Genomic DNA, 26,643 nt, shown 5'->3' with positions numbered 1-26,643 from the left:
TTTGAATTTTCTTAGAATTTTCTATGAATTAGAAAAAATATAAAGGCCTACATTAATGATGTTATGAATTTTTAAACCATTAATTAGTGTGATTTTTATTGTTGATGTTGTTATTTCGATAAAGCGACTAATGTGTTTACCAAGATTTATCGTGAATGAAACTTCCTTCATTTACGCAATTTAATATTTGTAAGGAATTTAATTCTATCTCTGTCAAACAGGTATAATATTTTTCTATTTGTGGGAATTTTGTTGAATGTGTTAGTAAAATGAATTTTCTATGAATTAGAAGAAGAAAAATATATACAACACCTTAGCAACCTCTCAGAGTACCCTAGCAACCGCATAGCAACACCCTAGCAACCACCCCAAGTACCTTAGCAACCGCATAGCAACACCCTAGCAACCACGCCAAATACCTTAGCAACCGCATAGCAAAACCCTAGCAACCACCCAGAGTATTATTTCAAACTGAAAACCTTCAAACTTAAAGCTTTAAAACTACAAACTTTCTGGCTAGACTTTTTCAAGCCAACTTAAAGTTTGTCTACAAACTTTTTTATCTAGTTATTATTATTGTTGTTGCGATAAAAGGGACTGATGTGTTTACTAAGATTTATCATAAATAAAGCTTTCTTCAAGCTATTTAATATTTGTAAGAAATTAATTCTTTCTCTGTGTCAAACAGGTAATATTTGTGAGAATTTTGTTGAATGTGTTAGAAAATTAAAAAAAATATAGGCCTATAATAATGATATTCTAAATATGTAAATCGTTAATTAATGTGATTGTTGTTGTTGTTATTATTATAGTAGGCCTGCATTATTCATATTCTAATTTAGATCCACACCAAAGTGGCAAAGTGACAGGCTCCATTTTACATACTGTATAAAAGTGCTGCACATTAAGTGTTGGATTTAATACTACTCTGTTTTGATGTACATTCATATACTTACTGAGACTTTTACTTATAATTTACTCATATAGCCTACTTAGTCATACACATTAATTTTATATGATACATTTTCATGTGGGGGTAGTGAACTTATATATTGTATTTTTTACTAATGATGTATACATTTTGTTTGATATTAAAAAACATTTTCTATAAAAAAAATTTGGACAAAAGACACTGTGGAAGACCCCCGTATTAGAATATAAAAACAACTCTATTAATACCTAATGTTACCACAAGATGGCAGAGAATCCTAAGTAGTCGGCCTCGGAGGAGAATTTCTCTGAACAAAAATGAAAATGATTTTGTTTAGAAAGTTTCGAGTTTATTACACCAGATTGACTTTAGGGGGGTTAAAGTTAAATGTGAGTCTTCTAAAGGGAATATTTCCTCTTCCCCAGAAGATCATTTTGTCCGTTTTGTCTTATGTCTGTCGAGAAGTATCTCGTATGCCTCCTGGATTTGAATAAACATCTGTTGTGCCTCTGCTTGCCGCTTGGGGTTGTGATCTGGATGCCACACTTTAGCCAGTTCCCTGTAGCTGCGAGTGACCTCCTCCAGAGAAGCTTCTTCTGGCAATGATAGTACCTGATTGTAAGAAAATAATGACAAAAATATCAATATTTACTTTCTGATTATATGTAAAATACTGCAAAGTGAAAACTATAAATGTGATATAACCTGTTTAGCACTTAAAACTGTACTGAACTCACCTTCAGCGCCTCCAATTCTTTTTTACTATACTCATTAAGAATTATTTCCAGCATCTTCCTCCAGCTTTCCTCGTAGAAACCCCCTCCTGTCAGGACACACAACAGTCGATATGGCAACAGCAGAAAATACTCCAGGAGTCCTTTGAGCCATGGAAGGAACCAGAAGAAATCAAGCAGGGCCGCTATACAGTCTGATATGTAGTACAATGTGGCTGTGGTGTTGTGGAAAACACTGTATCCCAGCGGAGCCGAGAAAGCCAGCACACCTAAACTTAGACGATACAGACGAGGCCCTTGGGAAGATTGACACAAACGGGGTTAATTAAACACATGATGAAGTGCACATGATGTAACCCAAAGGTAAGACTTCAGATTGACACACATTGGCCAAAAGTGATGTCCGGAGGGGATATTTGTTTTTAATCACTCTACAAGTTAAACCATTAAAATATGAGGGAAATATATGCACCGATCAGGCATAATATTATGACCACTGACAAGTGAAGTGAATAACACTGTTTATCTATTTATCATGGCACCTGTTAGTGGCTGGGATGTAGGCAGTAAGTGAAAATTTTGACCTCAAAGTTGATGTGTTAGAAGCAGGAAAAATGGGCAAGCATAAGGATTTGAGCAAGTTTGACAAGGGCCAAATTGTGATGGAGGGTCAGAGCATCTCCAAAACTGCAGCTCTTGTGGGGTGTTCCCGGTGTGCAGTGGTCAATATCTATCAAAAGTGATGAACCAGCGACAGGGTCATGGGCGAACAAGGCTCATTGATGCACATGGGGAGCGAAGACTGACCCGTGTGTTCTGATCAAACAGATGAGCTACTGTAGCTCAGATTGCTCAAGAAGTTAATGCTGGATCTGATAGAAAGGTGTCAGAATACACAGTGCATCACAGTTTGTTGTGTATGGGCTTGCATTGCCGCAGACCAGTCAGGGTACCCATGCTGACCCCTGTCCACCGCTGAAAGCACCAACAGTGGGCACGTGAGCATCAGAACTGGACCACGGAGCAATGAAAGAAGGTGGTCTGGTCTGATGAATCACGTTTTCTTTTACATTACGTGGATGGCCGGGAACGTGTGCGTCGCACCAAGATGCACTATAGGAAGAAGGCAAGCTGGCAGAGGCAGTGTGATGCTTTGGGCAATGTTCTGCTGGGAAACCTTGGGTCCTGCCATCCATGTGGATGTTACTTTGACACGTAGCACCTACCTAACTATTGTTGCAGACCATGTACACCCTTTCATGGAAACGGTATTCCCTGGTGGCTGTGGCCTCTTCCAGCAGGATAATGCACCCTGCCACAAAGCTGAAATGGTTCAGGAATGGTTTGAGGAGCACGAGTTTGAGGTGTTGACTTGGTCTCCAAATTCCCCAGATCTCAATCCAATTGAGTATCTGTGGGATGTGCTGAACAAACAAGTCTGATCCATGGAGGTCCCACCATGCAACTTACAGGACTTAAAGGATCTGCTGCTAACATCTTGGTGCCAGATACCACAGCACACCTTCAGGGGTCTAGTGGAGTCCATACCTCGACAGTCTGTTTGCCTGATCAGTGTATATAGTTTGCCTTGTAATAAGAGTACACTCTAAAAAAAAAAAGGTTCTATATTGCACCAAAAATGGTTCTTGGCTCGTAATCATAGGGGAACCTTTTTTAGTGCTATATAGCACCAATTTTGGTGCTTCAGTGGTTCTTCAGCGGTTCTTCAGAGGTTCTTCAGAGGTTCTTCACCGGTTCTTCAGAGGTTCTTCACCGGTTCTTTGACTAAGGTGCTATATAGCACCTCTGAAGAACCGCTGAAGCACCAAAATTGGTGCTATATAGCACTAAAAAAGGTTCCCCTATGATTACGAGCCTTTTTTTTTAGAGTGTAATAACACCTTTATAATTATTTTGCACAAAAAAACTATTATTATTTTACTATGCAAAAAAAAATGCATGGGGGAACAAAAAGCATACATTGACTACAACATAATCAGTTATTTATATTTCTTTGGTTCTCTCTTGTTTTTGCATGTGTTAATAATTTCTTTGTATTCCAGCCTGGCCAAAAATTATGTCTAATTTGCCATATTTCATTGAGTTACCATAAATAAAACAATTGACTCCAAGCACAATTACACAATATGCTTACAAAATCTTAAACACATTTTTAAAAAATAATATTTTAATAAAGGGTGAATATGACAATTTTCCTAGGCCAGACATCACTTTTGGCCACTACTGTATAAAATGTGGGTAACACTTTACAATATGGTTTAATTTCATAACATTAGTTAAATACATTAGTTAAAATGACCTGACAATGAAGAACAATTCTACAGCATTTATTATATTACTTATTAACTAATATTAGTTAATTATATTATTATAATTGTTAATCTCAACATTTACTAATACATTTTTAATATCAAAAGTTGTATCTGTTAACATTAGTTAATGCACTGTGAACTTACATGAATATACATTTTTGAATTAAGTAAAGCCGCCATGAAATGGAAGTTGCTATTTTTCTTCTTCCCTATTGTGACGTATATACCCAGGTGAAACTATAGGGCAGGACTTGATGTCCATCGGGGAATTGATTGGATTTGGACCGTTGGATCATTGTGGTTTGCTATTACTGCAATCTCAATGACATTGTACCACCCATTGTCGTTGCAAAGGGTCGGGAAGTTATTTTGGTTAAAGATTACAAAGGCATCTGAATTTTAAAAAAATTAATGAAGTGCACGGATAAATCATTTTTAATAATTACTGCAATATTCCCTAGAAAAACAAGAATTGCCCATTTTGATTTCATGGTGACTTTAACAAAAGGTAATGTTAGTTAATGCATTAACTATAAGAAATGAGACCTTATTGTAAAGTGTAACCAAAATGTACATAGTGCATCTCACCCAGTGGCTGTGGCCTCAGAGGTTTCAACATGCTGTGCTGTGCAGCGGTAACACTGGCAGCTATGCTGATGGGCAGAGGAGAGAGATTGCTGCCGTAGAAGATGGATGACGTGATGACGCACGAAACAAGGGTCTTTTGAAGGTCAGATGTCTGCTGGCCCACAGAGGACACCAGATGCACACCTGCACCTATGCTCAATGGCAGCACTAGGAAGTAGAAGAAGCTAAGAGAACTGAGGCTTATTAAAGCCACTGAGCCAAAGTAAATACCAACGCAAATCTGTCCGGCAAACCGAATCAGGCCTACTGGTGGTGGTGGAGTGGCACGTGGATGTCTAGCACGGGCTCTATCTGCTTCATGGTTGGCCTCGCTCACATACGATGGGATACGGAAGAACTCCCTTGCCCATCCGATGCCAAAACCACCAAAGGTCAGTATCCAAAGAAGGGCATGACTGTCTCTGCCCAGGTAAATGTGATGAAGGCCAAGTGGGCCACCCATGGCCCACAAGGCATATGTGATCAGGAGCTTTTTAGCCATGAGGTCATTCTAGCTGCGCACAGGAACTAGGAAAAAAAAAAGTCAGTTATTTCAACTGATAATATGATTTGTTTTGCTGCTTGTTTAACTTAATTTCATTGTTCAATCCACTTAAATATATAAAATGGAAGTTTACTTAATTGATTTGTGTAAGAACTATATGAACTGAATTTAGTGAAACTGAGTGGTGGGTTGCTAGTTCCCAGGATGCTTTGTAAATGGCTGGATCAGGAAAGTAAATTTTGAAATTAAGTGTTATTTTGTGTTTTTGAAGGAAATACACGTTAATGTTTAATGTTCAGTTATATTTGAGTTTCTGTTATGGTGATTTTTTTTATCATTGTACTGAAGACTATAGCTTATGATTAAGTTGTTGGTGGCTACATTAATTAATATAATGAGGGTTGCTTTACTTAATTATATAGCACCATACTTAGTTTTTGACAGGAAAGAAAATGAGGCTGTGAGGGATAGAATAGCCTACAATGTGTTCAATGTTTAACAACAACCTGATTGTTAAGCTGTTAAAAAAACTCTATAAAACAAGTTTAAAAGTTGTGAAAATTATATGATCTTGGACCTTTTCTCTCACAGTCTCATTTTCATCGACATTAAATTCAATATGGCGTCTAACCTGACTAAAGTCAATGGCAAAGACAATGCCCAGTAACCTAGGCTACTTTAAGTGCTGTTCCAGCTGCTGAAAGTCTTTTACATGTACAGCATGAATGTCATTTACCCTAAAGCACAGACTTGAATATATCAAATCTACTCAATATAACCAAGCTGATATAACAAAAAAAACGCATGTTCAAAACTATGATTTCTGTGTACCACTTGCCTTAAAATAAAAATAATTTCAGTATATAAAAGCAGATTAGCCAATAACATGATTATGAAAATTGCTTTATGATAAATTAGTAACATGCATGTCATGTGGATCTTATACAGTGTTTTAAAGAAATAGTTCACCCCCCAAAAATAAAGTTCTGTTTGCTCCTCATGTAAAGCTATCACATAAGACCTGGAATATAGCATATAAGTCATACTGACTTATTTTATATTGCTTTTATGGTACTTGTTTCCTTTTGGAACTTGACGTCCCTGGATCCGCATTTATTTTCACTGAATAAGAAGAGCACATTTTGGTTTATAACTTCCCTTTTGGTATTCCACAGTGGTCACACATGTTTGGAATTCATGACGGTTAGTAAATTATGACAGAATTGCCATTTTTTGGGGGTGAATTATGCTTTTGATAATCTCTCTTGTCTCTTTCTCATATCACCAATATCACTGGCATTCAAGTAATAAAATCAAACAGGTCACTGTTCTCTTACCTGCGGGACTGAGAGATCAAACTTCATTCACACACCAAATGTTTTAGAAGACTCCTACAACAAGGTAAGCATTAAAAATGTAAAAATGCATGCAACAGATCACAGCCTAATCGCTTTGAAGTTAACATTAAACATTAAATCCTTCACTTTGTGAAAATAATGTAACCTACGGACTTCCGTGTTTGCGCTAGTATGGACTTTGGTTTGATGATGACACAGGTCATAAAGAGTAAACTTTGATTCACCATATCTGTGGACACAAAATGACACAGAACATTAGACATTTACTGGATTGCAATGGACTAAACTGTTTTTTTCCAAGAGTTACCCTTACATGCTGTGCTGCTGTGACCTTAAACACATTTCTGTTAATATACCATTCAAAAGTATAGGGGCAGCAGAACTGTTTTCATAATTTATGATGATTATGAAATAAAAGACTGACGGCCGGTGTAATGATGCTGAAAACTCGGCTCTGATCAAATAAATGCAGCCTTGGTGAGCATAAGAGACTTCTTTCAATTACATTAAATGTAGTGCATTCTGCATTGGTACATTTGGGAAAGTTTCAAACAAGGCTTAAACCTCCCAGACTCAAATGCATGTTTGAGCTGTTTTAACTGAATGCAACTTGCACTGGCATATCTTAAAATATGTCAGATGTCATTGTTTTGTCTCAAGATGCACACCAGTAATGTTTTAAGGCACATTTATAAAAGCTAATTTCCTAATTTAACTAAGGCCTACTCCTGGCTTAATCTATAAATCCTGTGTGAAAGCAGGCCTTGCTTGGATTATTATTAATGTTTCCATCTTTGTTGGTTTAAATAGAGAACTTGAAATGGCAATAGAGAAATAGACACGTTGCTATAAATGTAGCCTACCCCTCCTCCATTTTTTAATCTAATGACAAATATTCCATCATTAGGACATAAAGGGCTGGTTTCACAGACAGGCTTTAGATTAAGCCATGAGTAGGCCTTAGTTAAAGTAGGACATTTAAGTAGATTATAAATGTGCCTTAAAACATTTCTGATGTGCGTCTTGAGACAAATCAATGGCATTATGTCAGTGCAAGTTGCTTTCCGTTAACACAGCCCAAACCTGCATTTTAGTCTGGGACTAGTAGGCTATGTGAAACCGGGCAAAAGACACATTGGAGGGCTTTCAAATTTACTTCGACAGGTAGGCTATATAATTTGCGCTCATATTTTAATACAGAAATAAATGTTTGTACAAAGTTATATTCTACTACATCATCACAAACACGATACTATTTAATTTTGTATAACGTTGTATTATTGTAATGGTCTGCAAATGTTCACTACTGATCAAGTTTCATTAGTCTTAAATCCGCCTCTTCCTCCTCCCCCAGCCCGGCCCCTCCAGTAGATGGAGTTTGAGAGCGACTGAAAGATTCATTTGAGGAGCATCTGTGAGCACGCTGTCTCGATGAGTTCAGTGATGGTTTATAATTTGCTTGTTGGCTGATGAAATCATTTGAGAAGCATCTATCCACCTCACTGAAGTAAAGTAGGAGTAGTTCGCTGACTTAGTGACTTCAGAAGGAGCAACTGCAATAGCATACGTTTAGTGGTGGAACTTCGCTCGGACTTGAGACAAGCTTCCACGTAAGCTATTATCTTCTCGGAGACTCAAATGCTTTACAAATTATAACCGAGCACACGCCAAGACATGGTTTCAAAGCATGGAAACAGAAGACGTGACGGTTAGAGAGCAACTATTCCACGACCGAGTCCGAGAAACCATTGTAAGTTTCCCTCTATGTACTGCTTTTGTTTACATAGTAGCGTTTGCAGTGTTACGATCTGATGTGCCCTTGTGTTTGTCCTAATAGAATTCAATAGTAATTGATTGACTCGATGATTGTGTGACGTTGAACTGTCTCCTGTGCACGACTAATTTTGTTCTTTCATAAAATATTGATTAGTTTCACTTTTTGGAGTGTGCAAGTGTTGTATTTGCTTATTTCAAAGACATGTAATTATAAAGTAGAGTAATTGTGTACACAAAGAAACTCTGAGGCATTTTTTTCTTACTTTGTGCGAACAATTACACAGCTGCTTGTAAAATGTAACACTCTTGAAATGGCTGGCTTTGTGGGATCCAGAGCTCATTTTGTAGAGCAACAGCTGAACTTTTGGCATCCTCGTGCTTGAAAATGTCTTTGTCAACACCTAATGAAGTAAAACTATAACTGAACTTCAGACCTCAATGACCTTACAGCAAGACATTAGGGGTTAACCTTTACTCCTTCGCAAGGATGCATCTTACTCAGCATTTTAGAGCACTATAGGTTTGGTGCATATTTTTTTAAACCACTCTCATCTGTTAGATTATGTAATTCATACAAAAACTGACCTCTTTAAACTATAGATTAAATCCAGGACAACGTAACACATCAGTTCAGAATTATAGTTCTAATCTTGGTGGAGCTGTTGTAGACATTATAGACTCCATCCTTTGTTTTTCAATGCGAACACAAGCTGCTCTTTAAAGTCTGTTTTCAGATATTTTGAGGGCATTCGCTTTTATTTATTCACTCTTCTCTTCTGTTTTGTCTATGATGCAAAGCTCCTGTAATCCTCCTAGAAAATGTAAAATGCCTCTCTTAATGAAATGCACAGATGGGTCAGACTAGATGTCCTGCCCCCCTGGCCTTGGGCACCATTTGAGCTCATGCTGTCATGGCTATTGATCCCTTGGTCACTGATGCTGGGATTTATCATTTAAATCAGTGGTTTTTAGCTGTGTCTTGATCCAAAAATGTGTCTCCGATCCAATGTTAAATGCAGCTAATCATATAGTTGTTTGTTATTAGGGCTGCAAAATATCAAAGGGTGGAGAAAATGCTTATCATATTTGTTGTTGTTGACGTCAAAGATTGTGCGCACAGTCAGGACGTCACTCAGTAATATGACTAATACCAAAATAATGTTTGAAACAATAAATCATTAATCATAAAACTTGTGATTTTTATTTTTTATATACATTAATGTAGGGTGACCATATTTTGATAACCGAAAACCAGGACACTCGGCCCGGCAATGAGATACTCAAATGATACTCGAAGTTTACTCAAAGATTCCTTATTAATTTCAATACTTTTAAAGTATGACCCCTCTGTATGGATAGAAAATTGTTATATTAGGGCCAGGACAGGACTTGAAAACAGGACATGTCCTGGAAAAACAGGATGTTTGGTCACCCTACATTAATGATTCTTATTCATTAGTTTTCCATTCTATATAGTTCATTGTAATACGTACTAATACAATTTTGGTCCTGTGTTGGGTCACCTTTTGATGCCCGATCAAAAATCTGGATCTTGAAGTGAAACCTGTTTTTTTTTTTTTTTTTTAACACTGATTTAAATAAATGTGTGTATTTTGAAGACTTTATGTTCATCAAGACTGCATTTATTTAAACACAAATACAGCTAAATTAAACAGTAATATTGTGAAATATCTTATATATTATTATTATTATTTATTAATATATATTTATTTATTCCTGTGATGGCATTACTCCAGTCACATGATCCTTCATAAATCAGTCTAATATGCTGATTTGATGCTTAAGAAACATTCCTTATTATCAATGTTGAAAACTGTTGTGCTGCTTAATATTTTTGTGAAAGCTGTGATACGTTTAAGGATTATTTGGATATTTATTTACACTAATATCAAACAATTGTTTGTTACCACAAATCAAATTAATTTAATTGAAATGAACAGCTGATTTAAACTGAGACTTGAATGTTTTAATGTCAGATAAAACCCTTTTTTGTTGAGGGATTCTCGGGTGGAACTCAGAAGTATTGAATTCCCACTTGTAAAGCAACACAAAATTTATGACAATGTCGCAGTTTTGTACTTGGTTGATCTTCAAGAGTGACAACCTGTTAGAGGGAGTAGCTGATTTGGCACAGTTCCCACTCTGTAGATGTGCAAGGAATGCAGTGTGTGTGTAACAGACTTTATTAAGGTGCAAATCTGAACATGTCGCTCGGCCTCCAACAATAGAGGGCTTTGTATTTACGTCTGCAGGTGCTTAATAGAAGAGATCTTCGTTCTTTATGATTGGACTTGTATTATTATTTGGTCCCCATGAAAACGAACTTGAGTCTTTATCATTTGGTATTACTCAATATTAGCTCTAATTCTATCTAGTAATGAGTTTAGTACCTCTAAATACAAGTAGTGACCTGTAGTATCATATGTTATGATATATTGTGCATTTATATACAACTGATTTTGTGATTTGAATTTAATTTGATTTGAAGTTACAATTGTTCAGATTGAAAATGTATGTAATTTGGCATAATCAACTGACTTATTTAATATGCTTGTGATAAATTAATAACATACTGTCACAGTGTTGTTTATATATCGTAAATGTAATAAAAAGACTGAAAATCAATTTTAGTGGCCAAGTAACATTTTAAAAAAGCATAAAGAATCTGACACTGTCCTTAACGGCCCGCTTAAAATCAAATTATTAGTATCTATTTCCTACATCTGTCCTCTAGCTAATCTATCCCAGCACACCATGAGTGGTGTTTTCTCATTGTGTCAGTTCACGGTCGCTCTATAGCTGACTGTTTTGCTAAATAGGCTGTTTCACTTCAAGAAATAACTTGGGCTTCGTTCCAGGTCTTGTATTGTGCAGCGAGTATTATCCAGAGCAGCTGAATAAGCCCTACGATTCAGAATGTTTGCGCTCGGCTGTTTGACCAGCCCTGCCAAATTGGTCAGCAAATGCACTGGTTGGTTGCTGGTTGATACTGCGGTTACAGTCGCATTATATGCCCAGTCTCAATAAAAAAAACAAAAAACATGCCCAAGTTTCTTTTTGTTAAATTACCTTTTACAGACGGGGTATTACAGGGACTTATTGTCAAATATTGTCATTGTGGTTGTTTGAAAGGATTTAAAGGGGATAGTGCACCAAACAATGACATTTCTGTCGTCATTTACTCGCCCTCATGACGTTCCATACCTGTGTCAAGTTTTTTTCCTCCCTTCTTCTGTTGAACACAAAGGAAGATATTTTCAATAACTTTTTTTATTTTTCATACAATGAAAGTCATTTGAGGCCAGTGTTGTTTTGGACCATTGGCTTTGATTGAGTAGACAAAAAGGTATTTTTCAAAATTTCTTTGACTGGTAATACTATGATACCGGACATGTATTATTCTCATGTTATATTCGACTGCGTTATGCAATCTTTTGTTTCTATTTTAACGTATACTGTAGTTAAGCTTAGCTTTTTCAACTCTTTGGTTTAGTGCATGCTGTCAAAAGTTACAAACTATTCAAATGCTGAGCACAGATGAGCGAGGACACCACCTTTCAAAGCTCCAGGGATATGTATCCCATAGATCCATTGTTTTCCCTGCTGTTGGCACTTTGAAGACAAAATCCCAGCTTCCTGTCCTGTCCCCTCCCTCGTCCCTCTTCCTCTCTTTTATGGGACATGCGGTGCTTCAGAATGTTTTTTTGCTTTAGTTCATTCAATATGCTTCATTTCTCAAAAGTATATACTACACATGAGGATCCTATATCAGAAAATGGGTCCGAGGTTAATCATGGAATTAGGAGGTTATTGTCATGTGGACAGATCCCACTGTAGCTCTCCTGCAGAATGAGAATGGAAAGAGTCATGCATTGCCCTTCCCCCATGTTAAAATAGCACCAAAAGAGAATAGCGATCTGATACCAGCAGGTTATGGGGAATGTGTTGATATCAGATTTGGGGGAATGTGTTGATATCAGATTTGATAGATTGTGGCTTTGTAGGAGTTTTATTTTAAAATGTAAATGTTAAATGAGACCCTGACTTAATTTTAGCATGTACTCTCCCTTCCGAGTGTCATGGCAAAGCATGCTTGGAATTGGAAATCGCCAGCCAAGTATGTTAAATTCAAGTTCCACCAAATTAAAAGTAGGGCTGTGCGATATATTATGGAAATATTTACTCAAGTAAAAGTAACAAATCGTAATATTTACTTGAGTAAGAGTAAAAAAGTATTCGATGAAAAAACTACTCAAGTAGCTAGTTAATAGTTACTTTCGATCTTATTGATAAGAAGCGAAAACCCTGAATTTCAGACTCCTTGAAAATCTTTCACACACCTCTCGGTAACACAATAAGGTTGTATTAGTTAACATGAACTAACCATGAACTAACCATGAACAAGACCTCTGTTCAGCATTAGTTCATCTTTGTTAACGTTAGTTAATAAAAATCAAGCTGTTCATGGTTTAGTCATGTTAGTTCACAGTGCATTAACTAATGCTAACAAGTTTTTAATAATGTATTAGTAAATGTTGAAAATAACATTAACAAAGATAAATGCTTTATAAGTGCAGTTCATTATTAGTTCATGTTAACTAATGTAGTTAACTAATGTTAACTAATGAACCTTATTGTAATATATATATATATATATATATATATGTATGTATATATGTGTATATGAAGAGTTCAGATGCAAAAGCCTCTAAGTGCCCTGAAATTTTCTTCTAGAATGATCTTTTTTTTTTTATAAAGCTTGTATATTTAATTTAAGTAATTTCACTTAAATGACAATTTTTTTTTTATAAAGCTTGTATATTTAATTTAAGTAATTTCACTTAAATGACAATTAATAGGTAATTTGCATTGCCATTTAAGTGAAATTATTTAACTTAAATATACAAGCTTTATAAAAAAAATGATCATTCTAGAAGAAAATTTCAGATGGCACTTAGAGGCTTTTGCATCTGAACTCTTCATATATATTTATATACATATAATTATGTAAAAAAAAAAAAAAAAAAAAAATACATACAAATAAAAACGGGATTGTATTTTATTCCTACTTAAAGAATAAATATATATATATATATATATATATATATATATATATATATATATATATATATATATATATATATATATATATATATATATATATATATATATATATATATATATATATATATATATATATATATATATATATATATATATATATATATATATATATATATATATATATATATATATATATATATATATATATATATATTATATATATATATATATTTATTCTTTAAGTAGGAATAAAATACAATCCCGTTTTTATTTGTATGTATTTTCTACACTTCAGACAGGTGTCTGTCCGGATTTGTGTATAAATGCAAGACGTCACATTAGGCTATTCAATTTGTTTCGTTATGTGGAAAAAAAGGATACAGTATGTAAATGTGCAGATGTGAACATTTGTTCGTGGACGTGTGTTGTTTGGAGGATTCAAACGATTATTCTTGCACGAGTGCATATGAGGAAAACACTCGGACAGTGTGTGAAATAGTATTACAATAAGGGAAAATTTTCCATAGTTACCAAACTGCCATTAATAGTGTTCAAATATAGGCATCATTGTGACACTTACCGCTACATGTTTTTTCAGGGTGGAATTCTTGTATGCGGAGATGTCAGTTAGTTTTGGTGCACAGCACATACATTATGAAACTATTCTTTTTGACATCTTGGAGTGAAAACATAGACTGAACTTGATGCCACGGGTGATCTGCCTACCGTAGCTCACACACATCTTCCTCTGCTTCATATATTAACTTATTCCATATTAACTTATAAAAAAATATATATAATATAATTATTACCATTTGACAGTAGCGGAGGAACGCCACCGATTGTAACTAAGTAAAAGTACAGTTTATTCACAAGAAATGTACTTGAGTAAGAGTAAAACTACCCATTTTTGAATATACTCTAAAAGTACAAGTTACCCAAAAAATTTACTCAAGTAAATGTAATTCGTTACTACCCACCTCTGACGGCTTGTGCGCATGTTTTGGTCTGTGTGTCAGACAGCACAAGACTGCAAGGAGTTGTTTTTAATTGCGTTTAACAACTGTTTTTTTTAACGTCAAGCAAGTCACATAAGTAACAGTCGTGTGCCCAGTCTATTCTCTGCTATATGCATCAACCTAAAACGTACACTTTTCACAATGTTGAAGTAGCATATTAAAATCATTCAGATATTGCGTACCCTTGCGATATGCATATTGCGATATGTACATTTGCGATATTTCAATATATTGCGCAGCCCTAATTAAAAGAAACAAGTTCATTAAACAAAAAAAAGAAACGATTCAGATTACGTAAAATGTGTCAGTTTCATGAACTCAAAAGAAAAACAAAGTTCTAAATACTCAGAAAAAAAATTGTTTGAAATATTTTGTTTAATTTAAGTTTGCCCAACTCAAACTAATTAATTATTTTGAGCGTTAGCATTTGCAGTGAAGCCCAGAGACTTTATTCAACACAAAATCTTGTGTCTAGCTTGTCTATAAATGTCTTTGAGCCATTTTTTGTAGACTTTAATGCATGCTTCATTAATTCAAAATGTACTCTTTTTTTTTTTTTCTCTACCGTTTTGCTCTTGCATCTCTCTCACACTGATGTAAGTAATATACAATATAAATATGACCGCCTCGACTTTTAAGTTCCTGTGATTAAATATGTAAACTTGACTGTAAATCTTTACTGTAATCACTAATCCCAGTTGTAACTGGTTTATCTCTTCATTTGCATTTGAGCTGTAATCCTCATCCTCCATCTGGTGCTGTTACCCTTATTCTCAAATCTGTGTTTTGGGTGTTAAGAATTTAGATTCCTAAGAAAAGGGACAGCTGGCTTTTTTTTTTTTTTTTTTTTAAAGGACACTGTACTTATTGATTCACTTTCTATTGCTTTTACATTCTAGGACACCGAATGCAGTTTGTTTATCACTGCGATACCCCTTTTTTTCCCCATTATCTCTTATCAATAATACAAAATGGATTCCTATAACAGCTTTGACCGGTCCAGTCCTGTCACTGGACTGTGTTATCATTAAGAACCAAATGTCCTTGATTAAGAGTTCTTATGTCACAGAGCTATAAAGGCAATCTGGACTGCGCACTGCAGTGCATCAGTGATAATGGGGCTGTGTTGGGGTGTGTTTCATGACCTCTGCTCCGTTACAGGCTCTCTGTCTAACGTGTTCTTGATAACGTTAATTAGCAACACATCCAAGCAGCTTGTTTGTACAGCACGTCTTGTAGCTGCCTGTTCACGACTATATTACTCATATTTACTGCATGACTTGTATCATACTGCAGATAACTGTGAGAATGTATGTCATATCTGATATTTTGCAAAGTGGCATTTACACCCAATCTTCTAAGAAAGAGTGTGATTATTCCATCATGGAACATAAAAGGAAAAGTTTTGAAGAAAGTTCACACTGCTCTCTTCCATATAATAAAATTGGGAGCAGATCATTGTGGGGATCTTAAAGTTGCTGAAAGGACAAAAAATGCTAGGTTTATGTGAGGAAGAAAATACAATTTTCAATCTTCAGACCTTTTTCCCTTCCAGTGTTAAGACTTCTTGAAATTCAAGCTGCAGTGTATTTGTAAATGTAAATCATTTCATGTTTTCAAATCGCACTGACTTTCTTCTGTTTTCTCTGCTTTAGATTTGCGTGCTGCTTTTCATTTGCCTGTACATCTTGTCGCACTTCATTCTCACTCACTTCAAGAAGAATGCTGAGTTTGTCACCGGTAAGTTTAACGTGACCACTGGAGTGGCCAGGACCCTTAGCAGTTGTTTGGTTTCATGTATTACATTCCTTCATTTACTGCAGCCGCTCTGTGAGCTCAACACATTTCTACACACTGACCATTTGTTGGTCAGCACGACCTGACATGGTCATTCACCTGCATTTTCCAAAAATGCTTTGTTTGGTGTCATGTTCAAATAGCAAACTGTTATTGTATTGCGTCTGTTATTTGATTAATAGCTTTGGTGTTCTTTAGCTGTGAAAATGAAATCTTCAGCATAGAGGAGTTCAAGTTTCTGATTGCTGTTGACAGCAGTTATGCAACATTGAGGGAGGGCAGCAGTGTGGATGAGGAATGTTCTCATGAGATAAACATAGGCCCCCTGCCCTGCCCGAGCACTGCTTGAGGTTTCATAAGAGAACGCTACCTCATGTTGGTGTACACCCCTTTAATTGAAAACCCTGCTCTCTCCCGGTTCTGCTATAACTGCTTTCAGTGGAAAATCTGAGGGATTGTTTTCTCATACCTGACATGTTTAAAACGCACCAGGCTTGTTTAGACTGTTAAACCCACGCACAGGATACATTCTTGTGTTCAAAAAACAGGCAAAGAAGAACCGAATGCAGGGCTCTTGAAATATTTTTTGATATAATACATTTCATAATATTAATTCATTTATTAAATGGCTTTTTACATTGTTCCATTATTATTTAAAGACAGCTAGGTACAGTGGAACAGAATTCAAGGGTCTCAATTTGTGTATATACTCTTAATTGAAAGCGTGGGGAGAGACAAGGGAAATCATTTCAAACCTGGGTTCCTGTGAGCACAGCTGTTCCTGTGACATTGCAACCTTTAAAAATGTCCACATGTCCTGTGTTAGACACACTAAAGGGGAACATTGTGTTCATAACTTTTAGCCAGACTGCTAGACTGTTGAAGAGTTGTTTTATATTTTGTTAAATGATATCATTTTATACTTCTATAGGTCAGAGTAGGGATGATAGGAAAGTGTAAGGAGAGACAGCCTTTAAAAACGTTCGTCTAGCGCGTTTACATGATCCGTAGTGCAGAGGAACATAAGAACATGTCCTATGTTAGACACACTAAAGGGGAACATTTCGTACTTAACTTCCAGCCAAACTTATCATGATGATACATATTCCAATTTAGGAACACAAACAGAATCACTGCACAATATTTGTTGCTCAATTTTTGTGTATTTTTTTAACGCGTCTAAAACTCAAGGTCCATTACATTGGCTAAATGTGCACCAGTCGTGGAGGGCTGAAGCTGTTTCTTCAGTTGCATATTAGTCGTTTTGAAGGATATGTGCAGAAAACCTGTTCTTCATTAGGGTTGGGGCTCTCCCAGGAAATGTCACATAACTGCCCTGCGGCTCTGTCACACTGGGCACGTTTTGCTCTTCTCGCATGAGAATGATTGAGCTTTATTTTTCATCCTCTCTGCCTAATGTTCTCAATCTGTCCCTGTTATTGTGACCAATTCCTCTTTAAATGGATATTGTTTTCCTGCACGTGCAGTAATGAACAATCAAATGACAAAGGCTTCCCCCAAAAAGAAATTCAAATAAATGTATGTTTACTTCATGGAATAGCTTCATAATGAATCTGCATCATTCTAGGATCTTGTTATTTTGTGAACTGTGAGTCCACACATCAGTATGTCTGCAGTTGGATAGTGTTGTGGAGAGAAACTTATTTCCTTTTCCTTTTTTGCCCACAGAAGACATCGAGGATGCCACTGTCAACAAAATTGCGTAAGTAATCAGTAATAAAAGAAGCAAAAAAATACTGATTTATAGGATAGTTCACCCAAAGATGAAGATTCTGTCATTTACTCGCCCTCAAGTTGTTCCAAACATGTATGAATTTCTTTCTTCCATTTAGCTCAAAAGATGATATTTTGAAGAATGTCAGAAATCAAACAGTTGATGGACCCCATTGACTTCCATAGTATTATTTTTACTGTTTGGTTAACCATATTCCTCAAAATATCATCTTTTGTTTTCAACAAAAAGAGTTAATGGTGACAGAATTTTCAAGTAAAGTATAAACGTTACATGAAAATGTAATTTCTTATTGTAGGCCGCAATACTGTTGGATAATGGACAATAATAGCCAGAAATGTATTTAGCCATTATTTTAGCAAGCTCAAATTCAGTCTGGCTCCCATTTTTCACATCCATTAAATTCCAAATGCATAAAATTAGCTCCCACCTTACTTTAGCAATGAAATGTCAAAATTCTCTCATTATGTCTGTAAAATGGTGCATTGCACAGCAGTTCGCACTGACTTTACGTAAAGGACACGCTATTGGTTAGTATTAGTATAGTTTTCCCTGAATGATTGTAAGTGGACAGATTGCCCTTTGATCTCCAGCGTGGCGTTTAAGATCCACCTTTCTTCACATCTGGCACTATGACAAAGTAAAGGGCTGCAAAAACATTTCCTCGCCCTTCTTTGATTGTTTTTCTCACCCCGCAGGCTGTGGCTGTGTACATTCACACTCTCAGTGGCCGTGTGTGCCGTGCTGCTTCTGCCCATCTCTATACTGTCCAATGAAGTTCTGCTGACATTCCCACAAAGCTACTACATGCAGTGGCTCAATGGCTCGCTCATCCACGGTACAAACACACGCACAAATGAAAAACGTTGAAAGTTTGCTTTGCACATGTGGATTATGAGACCTATACCATATCAGTTTACAAAGAGTCAATCGAGTTATCAATCTAATCAATTATAACTTCAGATTCTCAGGCACTATTTTGTCACCCAATCTGAACTCAAATGGTATTGTTTTTATTTCCACAAGGACTTAGTGTGGGTAAACAAACTAATAAGTCTAACAGCTCTGTGGGGCACATGTTCGGCATAGCAACAAGTCTGCCAAGAGTGTGAGGACGAATTCCAAGGCCACAATTTTTAGTTTAAAATCCCTTTGATTTATTCCTGATGCCGACATATGGTGAAATGCTGTTTTCTAGTGCACGTGTAACACCAGATCTCATAAGCTGTAAGGATTGTATGTGATCACAATATAATTATCAGACCAACTGAGAAATAAACACAGCACTTGGAGGAAGAGCTAGATGAAGTTAGTATGGCACGTGGTTGCCCCCTAGTGGTCTGTTAGTTTACTGTATTCTTTGTATTTACCTGGTAGTTCATTGGAACACACTATATTATATATACATGGTTAAATGTTGTTGATGTGTACCAACGTTTAGAATGTAACTTATTCCTGTGATGGCAAAGCATAATTACTCCAGTCTTCAGTGTCGCATCCTTCAGAAATCATTCTAATATGCTGATTTGGTGCTCAAGAAACATTTTCTTATTATTAGCACTAGTGAAAACAGTTGTGCTGCTTAATATTTTAGTGGAGACCCAGATTTTTTTAACAGTAGTGTCAACACAAATATGTATTGTGTGTTGGGTTTTTGCTTTCTAATATGGGTAGAGTACAATATCATTCATTTAATCACTCATTCTTCTCCTGTCTCTGTTTCAGGCTTGTGGAACCTAGTCTTCTTATTCTCAAACCTCTCTCTGGTCTTCTTAATGCCATTCGCCTACTTTTTTACTGAATCAGAAGGATTTGCTGGGTCCAAAAAGGTAAAATTATGTCTTTAGTTTAACCGTAAACACATCTCTATAGCATCTGAATTCAGGTCTGATATGAGCGTTTTCCTCTGAAAGGGCATTATGGCACGGGTGTATGAGACTGCAGTGATGCTGCTCCTCCTCAGTCTGTTGGTGCTGGGCATTGTGTGGGTGGCATCAGCTCTTCTCCATCACAACACCGCCCGTGAGAGTCTTTACGGTAAGGGCAACAATGCAACATTAGAGACAATGTGCTACACATGTTCAGTCTCTTTGATTGAATAGATCATAATTTTGAATGCCATCTAGACTCACAAATGTCCTCTTAATTGTACAAGAGCAAGAGAAAGGTTTAGTAACATTCTGCTCCTTTTTCTGTGCTTTTCAGACCTGTGGGAATATTACCTGCCCTATCTCTATTCTGGAATCTCACTTTTTGGAGTTCTGCTGCTTTTGTGTAAGTGTATATTATTTTATGTTGTTGTTTGGGTTATGTTTTGTATTAATTTGATGTTTGGTATTTCATTGCTTTTGACTTCTCATTTATAGATTTGTTGCATCACATTTCCTTTTGTGTCTTGTAACAGTGTGCACACCCTTTGGGCTCTCACGGATGTTTAGCGTCACTGGGAGCTTATTGGTCAAACCTCGGGTAAGTGGTCAAGATAACTGTGGTTAAAATTACTTTTGTATTTTATTTTATTTACATATCTGTTTTCTATTTTAATATATATCTTAAAATGTAATTTATTCCTGTGATGTAAAGCTGAATTTTCACATGATGCTTCAGAAATCATTCGAATATGCTGATTTGCTGCTCAAGAAACATTTTCTTAATATCATCAATGTTAAACACATTTGTGCTGCTTAATATTTTTGTCGAAACTGTTATACGTTTTTTTAAGGATTTTTTGATGAGTAGAAATTTTAAAAGAATAGCATTTATTTGAAACCAAAATATTTATAAATGTAGCATTATAAATGTCTATACTGTTACTTTTAATTAATTGAATGCATCCTTGCTGAATAAAAGCATTAATCTTTCAAACAAAATTCAAAAAAAAAATCTCACTGATCCTAAACTAGTGTATATATTTAAAGATAAATTAGAAGTGTGACATTGAGTCGTCGTCTTCTTCTTCTTTTTTTTAAAGTTGTTGGAGAACTTGGAAGAAACCATGAACTGCACCGTGTTTGAAGAGGCCTCTCTGTCCAGGAAGTTGAAAAGTGAGTGTCAGGATATGAGAGACATACTGGCTGCTGTTAAGGAAGTGGCCCCATCTTATAAAGATTTCTTTCTTTCTCTCGTTTTCTTCTTATTGTCTAAAGATGTTTTTCTGGCATTATGAACCAGGATTTACATTGCCAAAAAATGGATTCCTAAACATATAAACTAACTATCTCTATCTGTTTTAGGTAATGCCTCCTGTTGGATCAGTGCAAACGTAGAGGCCATCAACAGGGATTTTTTGAGTGTGAAGTCCAAACGCATTGCTTTAGGTATGAACATGCCTGTCAAACGGTTTAATACATTAATCATTTAACTATCATGAATTGCTTTTCATTCTTATTTCTTCCATTTAGAGTTGCGGAAGAGAGTGTCTCCATGGCAACGCAACCTGGGATACCCAGTGGCCATGCTGCTGCTTTTAGCTTTGACTGTAAGAGTAAACCTTATGGAATACCAAATACTTATACTGGTTACGGTGACCAAATAACCAAATTTACGGTGTTTCTCAGGCGGTGTGTGTGCTGATGGTCTGTTTCCATGTGCTGGAGCTACTCTTCGATGAATCCGCTATGCCGAGAGGGATGGAGGTGAGATACATGACAGTGGCCTATTTATATTTGCCGTTTCTCTTACAGGATTCATAGATGGACCTGAAAATGTAATTTGTGGTAAATTTCATAATTTGATTCTCAACCTTTAAAAACCCTCTAAAACCATATAGTGCTATTTTTCTTTTCCTTCAACAAAAAACTTCCCAAAGCACCATAAACGTAGTGCAGTAATAATTCATTATCATAATCTCACAATGGTCGTTTTTTTTCTGTTACAGGACCCTCATTTGGGGCTTGCCTCGTTCTCCATGTTTGGTTCTCTGGGAGCTGCAGTGCAGGTGGTCATCATCCTGTATCTCATGGTCTCCTCGGTCGTCGGCTTCTACAGCTCTCCACTCTTCACCGGTTTGCTGCCCCGTGCACAGGACACTACCCTCACACAGGTACAGAGATCTGTCATACTTGTCATGACAAAACTGTGATGTCTCACATTCAGATGCTGTGACTCTTTATCGTCAAATTGAATTGTTTGCATCTCTCCACAGATTATAGGGAACTGTGTTTCTCTTTTAATACTCAGTTCAGCCCTGCCTGTTTTCTCGCGCACACTGGGTAAGCATTTTAAAATTATTGGTCATTATTTAATGCAGGAAGATTTTTGAGGTCAGTTGTTGGCCAAGACACAATTTGCATATTTTTTTCAGCACTGATTTGAGAGTAAAATCTGCTTAATTATATTCAGATTAGAGAAAATGTTTAATAAATGGATACTGTAGTAAACTTTATGAATGACAAGTTCAATTTGTAATCTTTTGTCTGTCCACAAGACGGCAGTAGTTAGCCATAATTCAGCGATATGTGTCCATTGTGTATTACAATTTGAATGAATACTTAATAATGATCCTCTTTTTCATGTAACTACATGTAGGAATTACAAGGTTTGATCTGCTTGGAGACTTTGGACGGTATAACTGGCTCGGCAGTTTCCACATTGTTTTCCTGTACAATATGCTTTTTGCTGGACTCACATCCGCCTGCCTCATCAACACGGTCACATGGGCCTTGCAAAGAGAACTCATCCGTGCCTTTGGTTAGTCTTTTATATTTTGATCCGTCTGTCTGTCTGTCTTTTTTTGAAGGGGAAGATCCCTATGAAAATGATTTATTATTTATTTACCACTTATTTTGATGAGTGCTGCTTTTTTTCTAAATAAGTAAATGTATATTGTGGATTTGAAATGAATGCCCTTTATTTCCAACATGACACCACATATGGTGTCGATAGACCTTAACTTGTATTGACCTTTTGTAACGGTTAATTCTAACGTTTATCTCAAGGAAAATGTGTGAGGAGAAAGATTTGTGCATGTACGCATTGTATCTTGAAAGGACAAGGGGTGTGCACTATGCTGCCATTTGCCAGTGTTTGTAGTTAGTCTTTGGGTGAGGTGTTCCTCACACAGGCCATGTTTCTCTATGGGTAGGTCTCTTTCCTCAGATAGAAAAAGCACAATTCTCTCAGGAAAGTGAGAGGGGACAGAAGGGGAGAAGGGTTCCTTGGGGACCTTGGGGCGTCAAACTCGTTCTGGAAGATACACACCCATCGCCCTCCGCCCAACACAAACAACACTGCTGAATGTGAACACACACACTCGCTGGCATAGTCCATCTTCAGATAGCATCTCTTTTTCTTTTCTCGCCCTACTGGCTTTTGTTCTTTGATTGATTGGTTTGCATTCAACCCAAACATTGCCTGCCAAAGTTACCTTTTCTGGTTGTTAGATCTAATATTTGTTTACTCTCCTGTTTCTTTTCTCCAGGTCTCCACAGACTGCCTCTGACTGTGTCTCGTTCAACCATCCCCCTCAAACTCCTCCTGGCCAATGGGCTCTCAAAGATTCATTGAAGAGCGATCAGCCTTTTCATATATTATTGGCTATTGAAGCCCATTACCTTATGGAAAGGGTTCTGGATCCCATTCTATGGCTTTCTCCTATTGGACCAGAGCTATTTGGCATCCATTATAGGTGAATGGTCACCAAAGCTGTTTACAAAGGTTGCCTGAACGATGTATATATCGACTGATGGAATCTCCCGAGTGGGTTTCTGCAACTGCAGTTTAATATGTTGTTTACTTCAGTAATTTTTTTGCATATTACTGCATTTAAAAAAGGGATGTTAAATCACTGGACGCCTTGAACTAACGCCTTATGAGAAATGAACAATGGCTTCAGAGGACTTTGACGTGCATCCAGACAGGAGAGCTATTTCGGAGGATGACATCATAGCCATGACCACGTTTCCTTTTCCTGGTGGTGGAATGAGAGTGTTGAGTTCTATCCTGGTGGGCCCCCCACGCTTTCCCCTTTGTATATCACTATTTTTAGTGTCATCCAACGAATCCAATCCCTGTTGTACTGTGGGTCCTTATTGCAGGAAGTCCATTATTATGGCGTTTGTCTGCTTCTAACTGAAGTGAAGAACCTTATAAAAGGGATGAACGTGGAACAAGTGACACTGATCTTGGAGATTATATGTTCGGTGTGAGAAAACATTCTAGCTTGAGAGACACTTTTTTTTTTTGGAGAGTTTAGGTTTCAAAATGTATGTTAAAGTCTGACAGCAGCTGCCATTGATTTCAAGCTTTAGGCCAAGACAACTGTGAATGTTTAGGGATTTTGTTCCTGTTTTTGTTATTTTATATGTGGAACTTGAATGTGCAATATTATATTATGAAATGTTAACATACAATTATGCCTTTGCGGATGACCAAAAGAAGGTGTTTGCTCTGATTAAGAACACCTAAATTGGGCAATAAGGTCACAGTTTGGTTAGTTCATATGTTTTGGGTTGAACTGTGTGGAGGGACAATCATCGCCCATGACCATTTCGTGTTTCAGTGACACTACGAGGCTGTGATTTGATAAATGTGGACTTCTTGATTCGATAATCACAAGTTTTATACAGTGCAGTATTTATGGTGAACACATTTTATTTGCTGATTACATTGTTTATTATTTTGTATGATTGCATTATTTATGAATTTGTTTCTGTATCTGCGTTATTTTAAACCAATCTCATTTCATTCAAAACACTTTATTTGTCCCCAGGGGGGCAATTTATGAGGTCACGTAACCGCACAATATACATAGGAAGCATCATACATGTCATAATGTCTTTCAAGTGGTGGCCAGTAGAGGACAGTGTTTCACAAATTCATCATTACAAAGTCTCTATACTTCAGGTTCTCCCTCAACCATATTTTAATAACATGATAGTTGCAAAAATCATTTACAGTAGCTACATTAAGTAAATGTAAATGATTGCTTAAAGGGATAGTTCCCTGGAGCACAAAAGAAGATATTTTGAAGAATGTTTGAGGTTCAAAATATTTGTATGTAAGTGTATGGCCAAAAATGCACTGAGATATTTTTCAAGATAACGTTTCCAGTCATGCAAGTTTGAAATGTTTAATTTTTGGGTGAACTATCCCTTTAACTAATTTCGCTCGCTCACAAAATACAGTTTTACAGCTCAAAACAACTGGAGTCAAGAGTGACATGCTGAAAGATTGTTTGTCCCACACTGATAGCTCATATATGGATGTCTTTTTTTACGTCATTATTAATGGCGAACTCTTATAGGGGACAAAGAAAATGCAGTGAGCATGAATACTTGACAAAAAAGAAAGAAAAAATTGACCTTTTAATTTGTTTGAAAATTCCAGCTGCATACCTTAAAGCAAAGTTAGTGACTGTGACCAACCATTTCTTCTCATTCCCTTAACTGAAACGAGGAGAAAAGAATAAATGTGTTTACACCTGTTTTTTCCAACCAGTGTGTCATTTGTCAGTCATTTTAAACCCATTTTTGGTTCTGGATCTGCTAAGGACCTTTCCATGGAGGTCAGCAAACATTTCTTGCCATCTGAGCACCTGACTACAGCTTTAATGGTGCTGTGGTGGTTATGTTTAGCTCTGGTGTTAGTGTGCTTTTCTGTCCATACATCTTCCCCCAGCTGTCCCTCTGCCTGTAGCTGGCCGGCTTTAATCAGGGTCTTTATTTTGCCCCAGGTCTGTCAGCAGGCCCGTAGAGACGCTGCTGCTGACCCATCCTGTGCTTTCTCTTCACGGATGCCCATGGCAGATAAAAGCCCTACATCATCAGGAGAGTGCAAGCCACTCGCTTTCTCCCTTTCACCCCCCACCTCTATATCGTCCATCCGTTTTCCTTGTTGAGTGTTCATTTCCTTTTCCTCTTTTCTTTTCTCTTAAAGCAGAAAAAGAAATCCCGGCCACTGATTATGATTTGTCTGTCTTGATTTTTGTTTTCTTGTCTTTTTTTGTGCTCTTTGATGGATGTCCTGATAGACCTAAAATGTGGGATTTGTTTATCGTTGAATTTCCTCTGCTAAAACAGTTAAACCAAGAAGTTTTAAAGTATGCTTAAAGTTAAAATAGCATTTAAATTATGATTTATGCTATATTCATGAATTGGTATTTAGCATTTATTAAACCACTGTGTAATCAAATATTACACCTTTGTTTAGTATTATAATTTTGCTAATTGTTTATTTACTTTAACAAAAGTGTGGGGACATTGGAAATGTTGAATTAAAAATCTAATTTGAATATTAAAATTAAGTTTTAGCATCTGAATCACATTTTAAAGCAAATTTTTACATTGATCATGTGAACTCAAACTAACAAATGGATGTGCCTATAATGATGGCAGGTTAGGGCTTAGAGTCCTCTGTCAGTTTACATCAGAAACATTTAGTTCAATAATATTGGGTTGACTCATGTCACTTCTGTTGATCAGCAGAGGGCATTTTTTACTGGTCTAAAATGACTTAATCATATCAGACAAGAGGAAGACAGGCAGTCTTTCACAGGTTGCGATAGGCTATCGTTATTGTCAAAACACAAGAATGAAGGGGGAAATAGGCAGATTAGCTTTACTGGCGGTTGTTTGAAGTGTGTGCCAAAGTGCATTAGAAGATATTATTCCTTCTGGAAAATAGAAAACTCTCAGCCGGAAAAGACTTGCTAATCAACTGATAATGGCCTGCGCTGCCCGCCTGCAATGGCACATCCACACCCATCTTACACACTCATGACACACTC

General features: G+C 36.5%; 2 protein-coding genes across 3 annotated transcripts; one reads left to right on the top strand and one right to left on the bottom strand.

Moving 5' to 3' along the window:
* Nucleotides 1-959: 959 nt before the first annotated feature.
* dnajc22 (DnaJ (Hsp40) homolog, subfamily C, member 22) lies at nucleotides 960-6,661 on the bottom strand. Its single transcript, XM_079802594.1, has 5 exons — nucleotides 6,638-6,661; nucleotides 6,468-6,521; nucleotides 4,587-5,153; nucleotides 1,669-1,961; nucleotides 960-1,543 (listed from the first exon to the last, which is right to left on the bottom strand). Exons 3-5 carry the CDS (start codon nucleotides 5,125-5,127, stop codon nucleotides 1,361-1,363), a joined length of 1,017 nt encoding a protein of 338 aa, XP_079658720.1. The 5' UTR covers nucleotides 5,128-5,153; nucleotides 6,468-6,521; nucleotides 6,638-6,661; the 3' UTR covers nucleotides 960-1,360.
* A 1,181-nt stretch (nucleotides 6,662-7,842) lies between these two features.
* On the top strand, nucleotides 7,843-26,172 carry lmbr1l (limb development membrane protein 1-like). Of its 2 annotated transcripts, none has more exons than XM_079802842.1 (16): nucleotides 7,843-8,238; nucleotides 16,024-16,108; nucleotides 17,855-17,888; nucleotides 18,617-18,756; nucleotides 19,644-19,747; nucleotides 19,832-19,955; nucleotides 20,124-20,192; nucleotides 20,323-20,387; nucleotides 20,890-20,962; nucleotides 21,152-21,235; nucleotides 21,320-21,396; nucleotides 21,476-21,553; nucleotides 21,796-21,960; nucleotides 22,063-22,129; nucleotides 22,446-22,607; nucleotides 23,338-26,172. In XM_079802842.1, the coding sequence occupies exons 1-16, from the start codon at nucleotides 8,176-8,178 to the stop codon at nucleotides 23,421-23,423; spliced, it is 1,476 nt and encodes a 491-aa protein (XP_079658968.1). In that variant the 5' UTR covers nucleotides 7,843-8,175; the 3' UTR covers nucleotides 23,424-26,172. The 2 variants fall into 2 exon arrangements, with proteins under 2 accessions (XP_079658968.1, XP_079658967.1); XM_079802841.1 differs by having other exon boundaries at nucleotides 7,855-8,238; nucleotides 23,002-25,349.
* The last annotated feature ends 471 nt before the right edge of the window (nucleotides 26,173-26,643 follow it).

This window comes from Gobio gobio (assembly GCF_949357685.1).
Source record: "Gobio gobio genome assembly, chromosome: 21".
Taxonomy (NCBI): Eukaryota; Metazoa; Chordata; class Actinopteri; order Cypriniformes; family Gobionidae; genus Gobio; species Gobio gobio.
Note: the sequence above shows the minus strand (reverse complement) of the source record. Positions and strands in the feature narration are given on the sequence as shown.